The sequence below is a fragment of the Bos indicus x Bos taurus genome, chromosome 15 (genome assembly GCF_003369695.1).
Source record: "Bos indicus x Bos taurus breed Angus x Brahman F1 hybrid chromosome 15, Bos_hybrid_MaternalHap_v2.0, whole genome shotgun sequence".
Lineage (NCBI taxonomy): Eukaryota > Metazoa > Chordata > Mammalia > Artiodactyla > Bovidae > Bos > Bos indicus x Bos taurus.
Window position 1 is genome coordinate 50,827,393 of NC_040090.1, and position 16,264 is coordinate 50,843,656.

A 16,264-nucleotide genomic window follows, 5' to 3' on the forward strand; every position below is an offset into this window, starting at 1 on the left:
TCCATCTCAAGTCAAAGGTCCCTTAGCAAATCAGAGGCTCCTGAAATGAGTGGTTTTCTTTGTTTCTTTTTTTCTAATGTTAAGATTTATAATGTGAACAAGCCTAAAATAGTTAAACCTCAATTGGCTGACCAAGGAAGGTTGTTTCTCATCTGAAATAATGGTTATGGTGTCCTGGGACACTGATGTTACCTGAGCTGGAATCCAGGTGTTCTCAGCCTCAGCACTACTGACATTTGAGTCCATAATTCTCTATTGGGTGAGAGTACGGGGGGCTACACTCTGCATTATGCATGTTTAGCAGCATCTCTGGCCTCTCTCACTAGAGTCCAGATCCCCATGCCTTTCCTCAGTTCTAACAACCAAAACTATCACATTGCCAAATATCCCATGGAGGGCAAAAAAATACCCTTGAGGGAGAACCATCACACTAGATCAGGCATTTGAGAATGTCCATCTCCCAGTATTATTGTTGTTGTTTGGTTGCTCGGTTGTGTCTGACTCTTTGTGACCGCATGGACTATAGCCCGCCAGGCTCCTCTGTCTGTAGAATTTCCCAGGCAAGAATACTGGAGTGGGTTGCTATAGCTTTCTCCAGGGGATCTTCCTAACCCAGGGATTGAACCTGCATCTCTTGCATTGGCAAATGGATCCTTTACCACTGGGAAGGAAGCCACCAGGGAAGCCCAGTTTAACCAAAACAAAGCAACAGAAAGCGTTATTTAACAGAATTCTCTCTCCTTAAAGGTTTCTTCTCAGAACTTTTAGTGATTAATATGTACTTATTCTATTGGAATCTAGTTGGTTTAGCTTAAAATAATATATTTAGTTATTTTACAGTGAACCTATCAATATTTAATCATATTTTCTAAAGCACATCAAGTTTTTCTAGAGGGTCTGCTTTTACAAAGCAGAATGAAATTTTCTGTGTTGGATACTTTTCCAAGAATTTGGTAGTTAGAAGTATTAAATGGAGATATAGAATGGTCTCATTATCAGGACATCCCTGGTGGTCCAGTGGTTAAGATTTTGCCCTCCAATGCAGAGGATACAATATTCGATCCCTGGTCAGGGAGCTAAAATCCTATATGCCTTGGTGTCAAAAATCCAAATCATAAAAACGGAAGCAATATTGTAACAAATTCAATAAAGACTTTAAAAAGAGCCCACATTAAAAAAAAAAAAAAAACTTAAAAAAAATCCAGAGTTTAAAAAAAATAGTCTCATTATAAAGGAAGGGTTTCATAAAATACTTCCCAAAGAGATGAACTAAATAGATTTTTAAAAATCCCTTCCCACAAGGAAAAAAAAAAAAAACCTGTGACCACATGAGGTGACAGATATTAACTAAACTTATTGTGGTATTATTTTCCAATATATGAAAGTAAGTGAAATCGCTCAGTCGTGTCCGACTCTTTGAGGCCCCATGGACTGTAGCCTACCAGGCTCCTCCCTCCATGGGATTTTCTAGGCAAGAGTACTGGAGTGGGGTGCCATTTCCTTCTCCAGGGGATCTTCCCAACTCAGGAATCGAACCCTGGTCTCCCGCATTGCAGGCAGACGCTTTAACCTCTGAGCTACCAGGGAAGCTGGTAGCTTTCCAATATATACATATATCAAAAGATTATATGGTACACATTAAACCAATACAATGTTATATGTCAGTTATATCATAATAAAATTGGAGGAAAAAAGAGTTCCCTCCCATCTTAGGCATCTAGGACTCAGTGTGTGTTTGTGAGAGAGGAAGGCTACTGTCCTTTTCAGAGAAAAATGTGCCACCAATTCCTCTTGCTCAGTGATCCTGAGTTTTTGCTAAGACCGTTGGGAGAAGGGGAGCCATTTTGGGGTGGGCTTTGATGTGCGACTCTGGGTTGCTCAGGTGGAAAGCAGAGCCCCTGGCTGGAGAAGCAGGGTGACGTGTTGGCTGACGAGGACCACGGGCCCCCACCTGTCTGTCTGCTGCCGTCTGTCCTTGTGCTGTTGGTGGTTTCATGGTCGCTGAGAGTCAAAAAGTGACCTGGGGGTGAGGTGGGATGGCGGAAACGGGCTTTGTCATTTGAGCCCCCTTTACCAACCATGCTGGTGGGGTTTCCATTTCAGACTTCCTGCCAGAAAAAAAGCAGCCGTGTGTAAAACACAGGCTTCTGGGTGCGATTTACATGTCACAGTAGGTGGGGCCAAGCCCACCATTGGGGTGACTCATGCTGACTTTCTGGCCCACCAGCCTGTCTGTCTGGAAAATCCGTCAGGCTGAGGTCTGGCGGTGGTTTCTTTCTTCTTCACTTACCAGGTTGTTCATTGAAGAAAATGGTGAAGCCCGAGGGGGCCAGCCACTGCAGAGAGGTGGTCTCCTGAGAAACGGTACAGTTTAGAGTGAGCGTCTGGCCTTCCTCTATGGGGACAGTTTCCATGTGGTTGGTCCGAAAGGCCTCTGTGGAGGAAGAGAATTGGGGACCGTCAGACAGGCATGGGCCACACTACACCTGAATTGAGACAGGGGCTTAGACTTGAGGCAACCTTGTTCATCATTTGATCATTTGTATACATTTGTTACAGAAACAGAAGCCAAAGTCAACACCAAAAACTGCAAGGAGAGGAGGGAAGCAGTGTGCTAGAGCAATCAAGATGTCTCTTGAAGGAGCATAAGTGAAGGGGTGGGTTTTGATGAAAGGAAAGTTGAACAGCGTCTATGAGGCACTTGCCTTGCCATATGCTGGGAATTGTATCTTCCATGTTACTGATATTAAACTCAGCTTTCAAACTAACGCTCTAAAGCACCAGTTCCCAACCTTTTTGGCACCAGGGGCTGGTTTTGTGGAAGATAACTCTTCCATGGAGGAGGGGGCAATGGTTTCGGGATGATTCAAGTGCATTACAGTATTGTGCACTCCAGTATTATTACATCAGCTCCCCCTCAGATCATCAGGCATTAGATCCCAGAGTTTGGGTGGCCCTGCTCTAAAGGAAGAGTGGTTTTGCTCACTTGATGATGAGGCAGTACAGGTTCAAGGTCACAGAGGTCCTCAAGACGGCATCGGTGCCCAGGTCTGTGGGTGTCTAAGCCCATGCTTGTATAACTGGGTCGGACTACCTAAGTGATGAGAGCCCAGAAAATTCAGCTTTTCTGGCCTCTGTTTATAAAAAGGCTGACTCGTGTTTTCAAGTACAGTTGATGGGGAGTGGGTTTCAGATTCTAAGAAAGAATGTTATGTCCTCTGGGGCTCTTGTGAATTACAGAGCCGCTCTTCCTGGGGAGTAGGTAAGCCCCTGGGGTGGAAGAGCTTCTCCACCAGAGGGTGGATGTTCTTGGATCTCTTCTGATCTAATATTCCACAGCAGCGCTTTCCTGGGCACATGTAAGAGTCTGTAATTTCCCCAAATCATAACCCCCAGAGAATGAGAAACAATAGTTCTAAGCAGCTGCAAAGTTATCCTCCCAAAGAAGAAATTGATAGAAGAATAAATTGGCTTTACTGCTGATTTGGCACATTTATTGCCATTTGTTATTTTTTCAACTTTAAAATTAAAGAATTCTTTTTCCTGAGGATGAAAAAATTCTTATTGAAAGTACAAAACATGTCTATAAACAGAAGAATACCATGGGGTTATAAAATATGAATAGCAAATGCAATGAATTTTATTGTATCATATTAGCTGTTAAAAAAAAAGGAAAAAGAAATGACTTTATTTCCTTGTGATAAATTTCAAGTATTAGGAAAAGCACATTGAAGAGCTCTGGGAATTAACTGTTACAGACTTTTTAGTTTGTTCCATTTTGAAGTCATTAATTTCAACCTAGCCTCCAGCAATAATCACCCAAAATTATTGTATTCTTATTGACTTTCATGGGAAAAGAGTTAGCTTGAGTCCTGATGGAAAAATACTCATATCATCAGCCAATACTATAATGAACAACAAGGATTCAATAAAAAGAGATTGTTTTCAAAAAAAACCATTGAGGCATAGGCCAGAATTCTGCTTAGGCAGGTCATTTGGAAATATTCTCATCTATAAAATCAACCCATGATTGGGTAATAAGGATAATAGTAGAAATGCATTGAAATGACAATGGAATTTCTTCTAAGGGTAAGCAACTCTTGAGCCAAGAATCTGAGTCTAGACCAACTTGTTCTGTATCATTCCATTATACGATTCTTGCTTTATCTCTAGCCCTTGTGCATGATCTTGCTTCCCACAGATTGAAGCTGCAAGAGGGCAGTGACTGTGCTTTATATTTATCTACAATTCTTTCTTAACAGAAACTGTCACAGTGCAAGCTTGGCAAGTAATGGTGTAATGCCAGCTTTCATGATGACACTGTAACACAGGCAATGGATAGCTATCTTTGCTCTCCTGTTGTTCATAAGAATATTGACAGAGAGGAGGACAGTTACTGCATAAATATATGATAGGATAAAAACTAATGTTAAGCAACACCCCCTGATTTCATCCTTCGGGCAAGGAGTTAACACTCAGAGGCTTTGCCAATGTTCTTACCTTTCATAAAATGATTGTCTTAGACAGGAAGCCCACACTGGGGGAGAAAGGAGAGGTGAGATTTATGTGCACTCTGTTTATGGATAAATGTCTCCCATTTTAAAGGTGTATATATCATTGTCTTTTTCTTGGGAATGCATGCTTATGAATTAAATCATATCATTTAATCCTTACAGTGTCTTAAAAATTGTATGAAAATGTAGTATGGTGTTTTAGCATATGGCAAAGAATTCTATTTCCCAAGATGAGTGTTTGCTCTTGCTGTTGAGATGTCAGGGTCAGGCTGCTGACCACAGAAGAGGTACCAAGTTCCAGATGGAAAGGACTGCATCTGAGGCTTAGAACACCAGTCATTTCCTCTGCTCTTGGCTCCTAGCCTTGCATTTGGCTTCCTAAGCCTGTTTCTCTTGCAATGTTGTCATGTAGACCCCATGTTTGATTCAGACAGGAAATCATTGTAGAAAGGAAGACTAGCTCAGTGAGAAGCCACTGCACCACACCGCTTCAGCTGCGGTACTTAAAAATATTGGCTAATGTGTCTAAGTCATGTCAAAGAGTAGAAGAGAAGGACAGTGGTACCTGAGTTTTGATGCCACATCTTCTAAGAAAAAAGTTCCCCATGATGTTCTTGCTGCTATTGAAAACTACAGTGGAATTTGTCTTTAAAATCTTTTTTTCACCCAAGTTTAGAGTCAAACTTTCACCTTCTTTGTCAGAGGGATTGGGTGTGGGGTATCTTCTTAGCTCACCACTTCCTCCCCTGCAGGCTCTAAAAACATTTATATTATATTCGTATTCACCTTAGCATTTCTAGCGTAGACAGCAAGTGCCCTGTGCCTACTTACTAGTTCTCTCTGTCAGTCTTCAGAGTTCTCTGATGTGACTCCCAAATGCTGGACATCCTGAGCTTGGCAATGAATCACTGTGATGTCTCTCCTAGGAGGTCACCACGTACTACTGGTAGGTCGTGTTTATTGAGTGGATTATTGACTTCTGGGCTTGGTCATTATCTTCGTGACTGGGTTCATCCATCCATGTACCGCTATGTGTCATGAGGTCATTAGTTAAGTCTAAGGCTATAGATTGTGTCTGTGTGGTTGGTTTATATGTAGAAAGGGAACGTATGACCTTCACCATCATCTCCACCCTCCATCCCGTGAGCCAGTTGTCCTAGGAGTGGAATAGCGTCACACCAAAGCACACATGACTGACTCTGAAGCTGAAGGGCAAGCAGCAGTCATAACCACCTACCAGAGCACCTGTAGATGAAATTTGCACGGTTCCTAAGAGTCCTTGGTTTTTCTCAAGTTTGGGGAGTTGCAGTGTATCCACCCTACTATAGGTCATCATGGCAGATTGAAGAAAGGCACAGATTCTTTTTCTTAGTAGCCCAATTATTGAATTGCAACAGATACCACCTGCTCCATTCCAGCATTTCTTTGTTGTCATCACTGTCATCCCAAGCCACTGCATGCCAGGAATCTGAGAGGCACCCCAGCCTCTTCCCTCTCCAAAACATCTCTTGAATCAATTCATTCCTCTTCTTCTTTTTCCCTACTATCACTGCTGCATTGTTTTTCTCTTGGACCATTGCAGTAACCTCCTTCTAGCCTCTGCTCCCTCTAACTTACCATTTTTCATCTGCTTCAGCATTACAATGAAAGGAAATTCCCTTGTGGTCCAGTGGTTAGGACTCTGCACACCCACTACCAAGGGCCCAAGCTCCATCTCTGGTCAGGGACAAGCCGTGGGATTTTGCAGTTCGGCCAAAAATTAAAAATAAAAACTCAGATTCTTAAAAAAAAATTACATATAAAATATACAAATTCAATCGATCCCTTCATTAGAATATTTGCTGTGGCTCCCACTGCTTATATGAATCAGGCCAGTATTTCAGATAATTGGACCTTCTATCTTCTCCAGTTTTATTTGCTGATACTCCCTTTCAGGTGCCCCATGTAAATGGCCACCTGCAAACTCCAGAAATTTTGGACTCAAGAAGATCCTTTCCCTTTGTCCATGCTGTTCTCAGCCTCGAATGCCTTTCTTAGCTCCTTCAAGACTTAAGTCAAATTACACCACTTTTGTCAAACCTGCCCAACTCAACTGGCCTTTCGCTTCTCTCTCCCCTTCAGTGACCTCCTCTCTCCTCCAGATCCCTGAAGGCTTCAGAGAGACTTTTCTTTTTTTTTTTAATTTTATTTTATTTTTAAACTTTACATAATTGTATTAGTTTTGCCAAATATCAAAATGAATCCGCCACAGGTATACATGTGCAGCACTTCACACATCACTTTTTCAGTTACGAGTATGTCTCTTGTGGATAGATTACAAACTCCTCATACAAAAGTTGTTTGTATTCCCAGGGCTGAGCACAATCTCAGATTTTAAGTATTTGTTCAATCAATGGCTAAATATGAGTAAATGTATATTCACTAATATATTAATAGGATGCTCACTTTACATTAAATAATAAAGGCTGGAGCTAAGTTAGAATCAGAGACACACAATGAGTTAAGTCTCAGATCAGAGCCTTATTTGTGTTCCCCTTTTGAGGTTAGCAGGCAAAACATGCTTGGATTCAGATCATTACAAAAAGGCATCATTGTTATTCTTTAGATAGACTCAATAGAGAAGATTATGTGTGAAAATGAATCAAATTTTGTCAAAATTGAATGATTTCCAGTATAGCTTTAAAGAATCTTGTCTCAACATGTCAGTAAATGGATGCCTCTTTCCTGGTCAAAGGAAATATTGAGAGGACCTTACTCTATCTGCAACTAGAGTGTCTCATGCATCCTACTCTCCATGAAATGACCAGAATAGAGGGTGCAAATTGGTGGGTTTTCATCATCCACAATATAGGAAAATGGGATGAATTTTGAAAAATTCTCCATTCTTACTGTGTTTGACCCACCCTAGGGGCTGCCAGTAGGAATCCTGAAAAGAGGGCATGTTCCAAGATTATAGGTCTTTTTTTTTTTTTTTTTTGGTCTTTAAGTTTTTGGCACCCATGGAAGTTGTGCAGTAAAAGAAGGTGTCATGATCTTCCCATAATTCAATTAGCTAAAAACAGCTGGCAATTTATATTGCCCAAACTGATGATTTCCTGCCTTTTTGCTGATAAGAAAGCAGCATGGTCAGCTCCTATCCTGTTTGGGAACCTGATGGGCATGAGTAAGATTAGGTTAGAGTCGGCTTCCCAGGTGGCTCAGTGGGTAAAGAATCCACCTGCAATGCAGGAGACACAGGCAGACACAGGTTCGATCCCCAGGTTGGGAAGATCTCCTGGAGGAGGGCATGGCAACCCACTTCAGTATTCTAGCCTGGAGAATCCCATAGACACAGGAGCCTGGTGGGCTACAGTCCACAGGGTTGTAAAGAGTCAGACACGCCTGAAGGGACTGAACACACAGCACACACACAGTGGGCAACTGGTTCTCAGATACGATTGACCCTAGATGCCCTCTGGATGGCCCCCTTTGGATGAGTTTTCAGTTGAGGATTTTTCAATAATGAATCTTCCATATTGTGCAAATCACTGGCTTTCAAACTTTTGAACCACATCAAGAAATATATTTTCTATCACAGTCCAATTCATACACTCTCCCTGAAAACTTTCTTGAGATAGTACTTTTACTATGTGCTCTGCTGATATTTACATTGTTAGTTACTAGCAGGTTTTCTAACTTCTTGTAACCTCAATTTTATCATATATAAATTAGGGATATGAATACCTCTCTCATTTTTTTTTGTCTAGGATAAATGAAATTAACATAAAGTACCCAGCATTGTACATGATGCAATAAATACATTTCTCCCCTTTCTTTATAAACAGTACTTGAGTAATTTATATTCTAAAAGACTTATCTTTGGCTTACTTTAGGGCACAATTATTGTAGTTTTTATTTAAAACATTATTTTTGTGAGGTATTTTTGAAAGAAAATGACTACTGAAAAAGTGAAGGTCAGTTAAAGGCTTTAAATTTTGGAATAATAGAAAGCATTCTAATTTTAGCCACTTACATGTACTTTTTATGAATGCATTAGCTCTTCTTCAAGCCACTTATTGAAGAAACTTATTTATTACCAAAATTGAATCTTTATTAAGTGCCTCAGGGTACAGGGACCAAAAAAGAGAGCACTAATTGAAGTGTATAAAGTAGGAAATTGGAATACTGTGTAAAATAGGAAATCTAGTTTTTTTTTTTAATTTAATTTTTATTTTGTATTAAGAGTATAGTTGATTTACAATATTATGTTGGTTTCAGGTGTATAGCAGAATGATTCAGCTATACATATTTATCAAATTCTTTCCCCCTATAGGTTATTACAGAATATTGGGTAGAGTTCTCTGTGTTCTATAGTAAGTCCTTGTTGATATTCTGTTTTATATAAAGTAGTGTGAATATGTTAATCCCAAACCCCTAATTCATTCATCCCCCTCCCTTTCCCCTTTGGTAGCCATAAGGAAATCTAGTTTTAAAAGGTACATTCTCCAGATGCAGTTCTATGGTGAAGGAAGATTTAGAAGGAGAGATGCTTCACTTGGAAGATAACTATAGATTCGATATTTGGAAACAAGCAACCCTGTATATATGTGGTTTTCTTTGCAATAAAATGATACAAGTTGCAATCAGAGATTCAGGGACAATACATCCTGCCCCCACTTTGGGGTAGGAATGATTTAACCTGTGCTGAGAAGAACTATGTGTCTTTCTTTAATGTTCATAGTGCAACATTAGAATTAAGCATTGAAAATCACATTTGCAAATAATAAGGAAATGTAAAGTGACTCAAAAAATAAGCACAAGATTTTCACTGGAATCATGATTTCCGAACTAATTCAGGGTTGTCTAGCATTTTGCCATTTTCAAAGTACTTTTACAATTGAAATTTGATCCTTATAACAATAGGGTTTGGTAGATCAAACATCATTATCATTTTAATTTCAAGATGTAGAAACTGTTTCAGAGAAATTATTTGGCTCAGGCTTATACAACAAGGAGGTTTGTTGTTGTTGTTGTTGTTTTAAGCTTTTATTTTGTTTTGGAGTATAGCCAGTTAGCAATTTGTGATAGTTGCAGTTGGACAGCAAAGGGACTCAGCCATGCATATACATGTATCCCTTTCCCCCAAACCCCTCTCCCATCCAGGCTGCCACATAAGTTCGAGCAGCGTTCCCTGTGCTGTACAGTAAGACCAAAGAATAAAAAGGTTTTAAAATGCCAAACTGATGCTCTTTCAACTGGTATACCCTTAAAAGACAGTAGTACGCTTGTTAGTTACACTTTGCCATAACCCAGATTCCACGGAGACACACACTACAATGACCCTTTCTGTAGACCCTTTAGCAATTGAACATGAGATTCAATTCATCCTGTAACATCCCTCCAATGTGTAATCGTAGTGGAATCTGAGAGATTTACGTGGAAAGTGAGAGATTTACCTGAGGTGCTTCTGCAGTCAGTCCTCTATGAGAGCAGTAGACTGACTGATAGATGTGCCCAAACATTAGGTCAACTGAGCATCAAAAAAACACGAGCTCTGAGTCCTTACCTTGTAAGGGGAACCACGCCAGCAAGCTGCAAACTCTCCACCACATGCTGTGCTCTGCTGTTGTCACACTTGTCGACTTCCTCTGGGTTCTGAAATAAATAGAGCAGAGTGGTTTCTCTTGAGAGAGGGAGGCAGTGGCTCTGTGACCTCATCTCACACCTCCTCCGTTGGCTCTGGAAGCCCCCTTTTAGTTAGCTGCCCTCAAAATACCTCCAGGTGGAACATTTAGGGAACCACATGTGTCACCCCGATGGTGGAGACGGCTGAGTGATGTGTTGGTGGCACAGATCTTTCTACCGCACGTGGGTAGTCCTTATAAGTCAGTGAGTTGGAGGGCTTTTGGAGAGCGAGGAGGTGGGAGAGAAATAAAAAGGTTCCTGTGTAGTGATGTCAACTTCTTTTCACTTTTCTAGTTTATTAAACAATTTAAATCAGTCAAGATTTGCTGATTGTTTCTAGCTCTGGCAACAATTTCCTGTAGTTATCAGGGGGCAGAATTCACTAATTCATATATTTACTCATTTTAAAAAAAATCTATGTATCCATTCACCCCCCCTACCCTTCCATCATTCATCCACCATCCATACCTAGCCATCTTGTTAAGTATTGCTCTAAGATATGAACAGATATGAAAGATAAAGCCTTGTGTTTAAGGAGAATATGATATAGTGGGGGCGACGATATGCAATTTTGGTATTTGATTCTCATTAACCAGATGAATTGAGATAGACTTTATTTCATTTTTTCAGGGACACACAGCACAATACAAATAGACTTATGTTTAGAAAATAGGTTAGTCTGCAATGTTTACAGAATTGTAAAGGAAATAATATTTACTGGTTCTAGTTGAAATTAACGTTAATATTCTTAAATGTATTGATAGTTTGGGTGGGGAACATTATATCCATCAAAAACATCTTTCAAATATTTCCCCTAATTTAACAGACAGAAAGAGAATAAAAATAAAGAAAATTGAGTTTGCTTGGAGTTTACTAGGATATAATGTCCTGTTTCTCAAATTGTTTGAGGATTTAAATGTCTTGGGCCACCAGCTAAGAAATGCAGACTGGTAGGGTCCACTCCAGACTGATTAATGAGAATTTCACTGGAATGAGTAGCTGCTGGTACATTTAACAAGGTCTCCAGGTATCAGAAGGCAAGTGTGAGCAGCACTGATGGTGAGAGTTTTCTGGAATTGAAACCAAGAGATGTGGGAAGTAGCCCCATCTCTGCCACTAGCTGGTGTGGCTAGGGCCATAGAAGGTTCTCCTTGTTGAATATATTGAAGTGTATGGACTTGCTTCTAGAAGTGGGGAATCAGTAGATTGCATTGTTGTTCTGTTGCTAAGTCATGTCTGACTCTTTGTGACCCCATGGACTGCAGCACATTAGGCTTCTCTGTGCCTCACTGTTGCCCAGAGTTTGCCCAAGTTCATGTCCATTGAGTCAGTGAGGCTATCCAACCATATCATCCTCTGCCTCCCTCTTCTTCTTCTTTTGCCCTCCGTCTTTCCCAGCATCAGGGGCTTTTCCAATGAGTCGGCTCTTTGCATCAGGAGGCCTAAGTACTAGAGCTTCAGCATCAGTCCTTCCAATGAGTATTCAGGGTTGATTTCCTTTAGGATTGACCAGTTTGATCTCCTTGCTCTCCAAGGGACTCTCAAGAGTCTTCTCCAGCACCACAGTTTGAAAGCAGCAGTTCTTTGGTGCTCAGGTTGCACTGTACCACTTTTCAAAATAGAGAATTGAAGGGTTTGGTTGAGGTGACACAGTCAGTGGCGGAACTGAGAGTACAAACCAAGACTGTTGAGTATTTGGTCTGATTCCTGCCCCCTTCTCCTGCATAAGATTCCCTCCAGAACTTCACGTTCTTCCTGCTATGGCTCCATGGCTCTCTAAGCATTTGGTTTTCCCACCAATGTCTTGTCTCTGCTTTGGAGTGACACTTGATCTGCTCCCCGTTAAGGAAGCCCAGGGGAAGTGCTGTAAGGTGTCTCAGGGCCTCCCTTCAAAGGTGTGAATTGCCTGTGGCTAGTTAGTTGTTTCTCATGCTTGTTTTCACCTAGAAGAATGCTATTCCCTATAGAATTTTCTAACCTTCCTGTCAGAGCACAAGAGGAAAAGGCTTTATTTTTCCTCTTGACACAGTGGTGTCATGTGCTCTCATAAAGCCAGAAGCAGGTCTGGACTTAGTTACTGCTTGACTTTTCAGATCTTGAGCTCGTCATTTAACTTGAATGTATTTAAGAGGTAAAAAAAAAAAAAAATCACTGACAAGAAACAAAAGTAAAAGTGTCATCATGGAAGTTCTCATTTTAAGCCGGTGAAAAAAAAGCTTTGACCTCTTTGGAACTAAATTCAGGTCCTGGAGAAGGGTCACTTTGCTTCTCTCTTTTTTAATCATGGTTTTCTGTCATTTTCTGTTGGTAAAATGTGGAGAAATGGGCAGAAATGACTTAATGAATACAAGACTCAGGTGACCGGAGAATAACCATAACCCAGGTCAAAAAATAGAACATTGCTAGGGCTTCCCAGGTGGCTCAGTGGTAAAGAATCTGCCTGCCAATGCAGGGTACATGGGTCCGATCCCTGGGTCAGAAAAATCCCCTGGAGAAGGAAATGGCAACCCACTCCAGTATGGTTGCCTGGAGACTCCCACGGACAAAGGAGCCTGGCAGGCTACAGTCCATGGGTCGCAAAGATTCGTACATGACTTAGTGACTAAGCAACAGCAAAGGACCCCAGAAGCCCTCTTGTATCAGACCCTCCCTGCCTCCCCAAAGATAATCAAAGATTAATAATATCTTTATGTTTACACTGTAAAAATGGTTTTGCCTGTGTTTGAAACTTATATAAATGGAATCATAAACCATGTGTTCTTCTGTATTTGGCTTCTTTCATTCAATATTATGTTTTTGAGACTTATTCACACTCTTGCATGTAGATATAGTACTCTCATTTTCATTGCTGTAGAATATTCTAGTTTATAAATTTGTCACTTTTGTCTATTCTTCTTTTGTGGACATTTACAGCTGTTTCCAGTTTCGGAGTCACTGAGAGTAAAGCTCTCAACATTTTTTGTCATGGCCCTTGGAGCTCAAGCACATACATTTTGTTTGGGTACTTTCCTAGGAATTATGAGTCTCTTTAAAGTTCTGTTTAAAGTAATTAGCCTCCAAGTAAAATAAATAAATTTAAATAAAAAAAATAAAGTTCTGTTAATTTACTCTCCCTCCAGCAGTCCTTGGGGGTTTCTTTATTCTGCCTTATCACCCATGTTTGTCTTTTAATTTCAGCTCTTTGTTTTATTGTAATTTTAGTTTGTATTTTTCTGATGTCTAATGAGGTTGACAGCTTTTTTGTGTTTAATAGTCACCTGGGTCGGAGAAGGCAATGGCATCCCACTCCAGTACTCTTGCCTGGAAAATCCCATGGATGGAGGAGCCTGGTAGGCTGCAGTCCATGGGATCGTGAAAAGTCAGATACGACTGAACGACTTCACTTTCACTTTTCACTTTCATGCACTGGAGAAGGAAATGGCAACCCACTCCAGTGTTCTTGCCTGGAGAATCCCTGCTGTTTATGGGGTCGCACAGAATCGGACATGACTGAAGTGACTTAGCAGCAGCAGCAGCAGTCACCTGGGTAACCTTTTTGTGACGTATTCATTTGAGTCTTTTCCCCATTTTCTTTATAGGATTGTCTGCCTTTTACTTGATGGAACTTCTTTGTATGTTCTAGAAATAAGCTCTTTGTCAGTTACAGGTGTTGGAAATACGTTTTCATGTGTGTGGCTTACATTTTTACTCTCTTAAAAGCCTCTTTCTCTTTTTTGGCTACACTTCGCATCATGTGGGCCCTTAATTCCCCAACCTGGAATGGAGCCTGTGCTCCCTGCTGTGGCAGCGCAGTGTCCTGGTCCTTAGTTCTAATGTTGTCCAGTTTGTCACTTTTTCTTCTTATGATTGGTGCTTTTTGTGTTTTGATTAAAAAATCTTCCACTATCTTAAAAAAGAAGTTCTTAGATTGAAACCTAAGTCTACAGCACAGTTTGTCCCAAATCTGTTGATGTAACGTGGTTTTAGTACAATATTCATGAATCAAATGGGCTTTTGTTTGAGAATGGAGACACATGAAATTTGCCAGGTGTTTGTTTCACAGTAGGCAGGTCGACTTCCTCATTCTCTTTCAAAACACAAATTTGATGTTGTTCTTCTGCTCTGAAGCTTTTAGCGGCTTCCTTTTGCCTGAAGGCTATAGTACAAATTGTTTGGCAGGTCGTTCGAGGCCATTCACACTCTGGCCCCAATCTACTGTTTCAGCCTTCTTTTCCACCCTTGCCCCAAATGTACCCGTAGACAATTCTTGTCCTAGATCAAGCACACAGCACATTTTCATGCTCACAGTTTACAGTGCTGTAGTTCACACTACCCTATCTGCTTAAACTGACCTTGTGTTTCTGAGGAGATTCTATTTGTCTTCTGAAGCCCAGCACTTCTCAAAGAGGAATAGTAATTAGTGTTTAAGAATATGGACTCTGGAACCATCTCTCTGGAATCAAAGCCTGAAGTTTTCTTATCTGGGAAATGGGTAGAATGACAGCACTCACGCCCATGGTTGATGTGAGAGTTAAAGGATGTGTAGAGGTTCCCAGGTGGTGCTGGTGGTAAAGAAGCCGCCTGCCAATGCAGATGACATAAGAGAGGTGTGTTCAATCCCTGCATCAGGAAGATCCCCTGGAGGAGGACATGGCAACCCACTCCAGTAGTCTTGCCTGGAGAATCCCATGGACAGAGGAGCCTGGGGGGCTACAGTCCATAGGGTTGCAGAAGAGCTGGATGTGACTGAAGCGGCTGAGTACACACAGTGAATGGAATAGTGCTGAAGAATCTGCCTGCTAATGCAGGAGATACGGGTTCGATCCCTGGGTCAGGAAGATCCCGTGGAGGAGGAAATGGCAACCCACTCCAGTATTCTTGCCTGGGAAATCCCATGGACAGAGGAGTCTGGTGGGCTACAGTGCATGGGGTCACAAAGAGTGGGACGCGACTGAGTGCGCGCAGTAAATACTATATGAGTTAGCTGTTGTTATCCTCTGCTCTCCCAGGGAGGGGAAAATTGATTCTCCACTTTCTTTGCCCCCCTGATAGTTTCTTTTTAGCATACTAGATCTTATCCATTCATCTGTCAGTGGACATTTAGTTGTTGCCTTGTCTTGGCTGTTGTAAACAGTGCTGCAGTGAACACTGGGGTACATTTCCTTTCGAACCATTATTTTCTCCAGATACACGCCCAGGAGTGGGATTGCAGTATCATATGGTAGCTCTATTTTTAGTTTTTAAAGGAACTTCCATACTTTTCTCCATAGTGGCTGCACCAATTTGCACTCCCACCAACAGTATGGAAGGGTTGCCTTTTCTCTACAGTCTGTCTAGCATTTTTTTGTCAACTTTCTGATGGTGGCCATTCTGACCTGTGTGAGGTGATTCATCTTCTCTAATAATTAGCAACAGTGAGCATCTTTTCATGTGCCTGTTGTCTCCCTGTATGTCGTCTTTGAAGAAATGTCTATTTAGGTCTACCCGTTTTTTGATTGGGTTGTTTGTTTTTTAGATACTGAGCAGTGTGAGCTTTTGTATTGATATATTTTGGAAAACAATCCTTTGTTGCTTGCATCATTTGCAAATATTTTCTTCCAGGTCATAGGTTGTCTTTTCATTTTTGAACGGCTTGCTTTACTGTGCCAAAACTTTTAAAGTTTAATTGGGTCCCATTTGTTTATTTTCATTTTCATTACTCTAGGAGATGGATCCAAAAAATATTTTTTGCCATTTATGTCAAAGAGTGTTCTGCTTATGTTTTCCTCTAAGAGTTTTATAGTATATGGTCTGACATTTAGGTCTTTCTTCTCCCACTTTGAGTTTATTTTTGAATATGATATTAGAAAATGTTCTAGTTCCATTCTTTTGATGTAGCTGTCCAGTTTTTCCCGTGTCACTTATTGGAGAGACTGTCTTTTCTCCATTGTATATTCTTGCATGCTTTATCATATATAAACCGGCCATAAGTGTGTGGGTTTATTTCTGAGCTTTCTGCTTTGTTTCATTTATCCATGAGCCAGTACTGTACTGTTTTGATTACTGTAGCTTTGTTGTTTAGTCAAAGATCATAGGAATCTTTTTAACAGTGTTATTGAGATATAATT

The 16,264-nt window shown here is 40.8% G+C and overlaps 1 protein-coding gene across 1 annotated transcript in view; it reads right to left on the reverse strand.

The window, feature by feature from the left end:
* The window catches only part of CRTAM (cytotoxic and regulatory T cell molecule), a 28,791-nt gene extending 18,647 nt beyond the window's left edge, over positions 1-10,144 (reverse strand). The window contains exons 1-2 of the mRNA XM_027563451.1: positions 10,060-10,144; positions 2,291-2,434 (exon numbers count right to left, since the gene is read on the reverse strand). Of these exons, the coding sequence (XP_027419252.1) occupies positions 2,291-2,434; positions 10,060-10,105 (190 nt within the window). The 5' untranslated portion in view covers positions 10,106-10,144. The remainder of the gene's footprint in view (positions 1-2,290; positions 2,435-10,059) is intronic.
* Between the last annotated feature and the right edge of the window lie 6,120 nt (positions 10,145-16,264).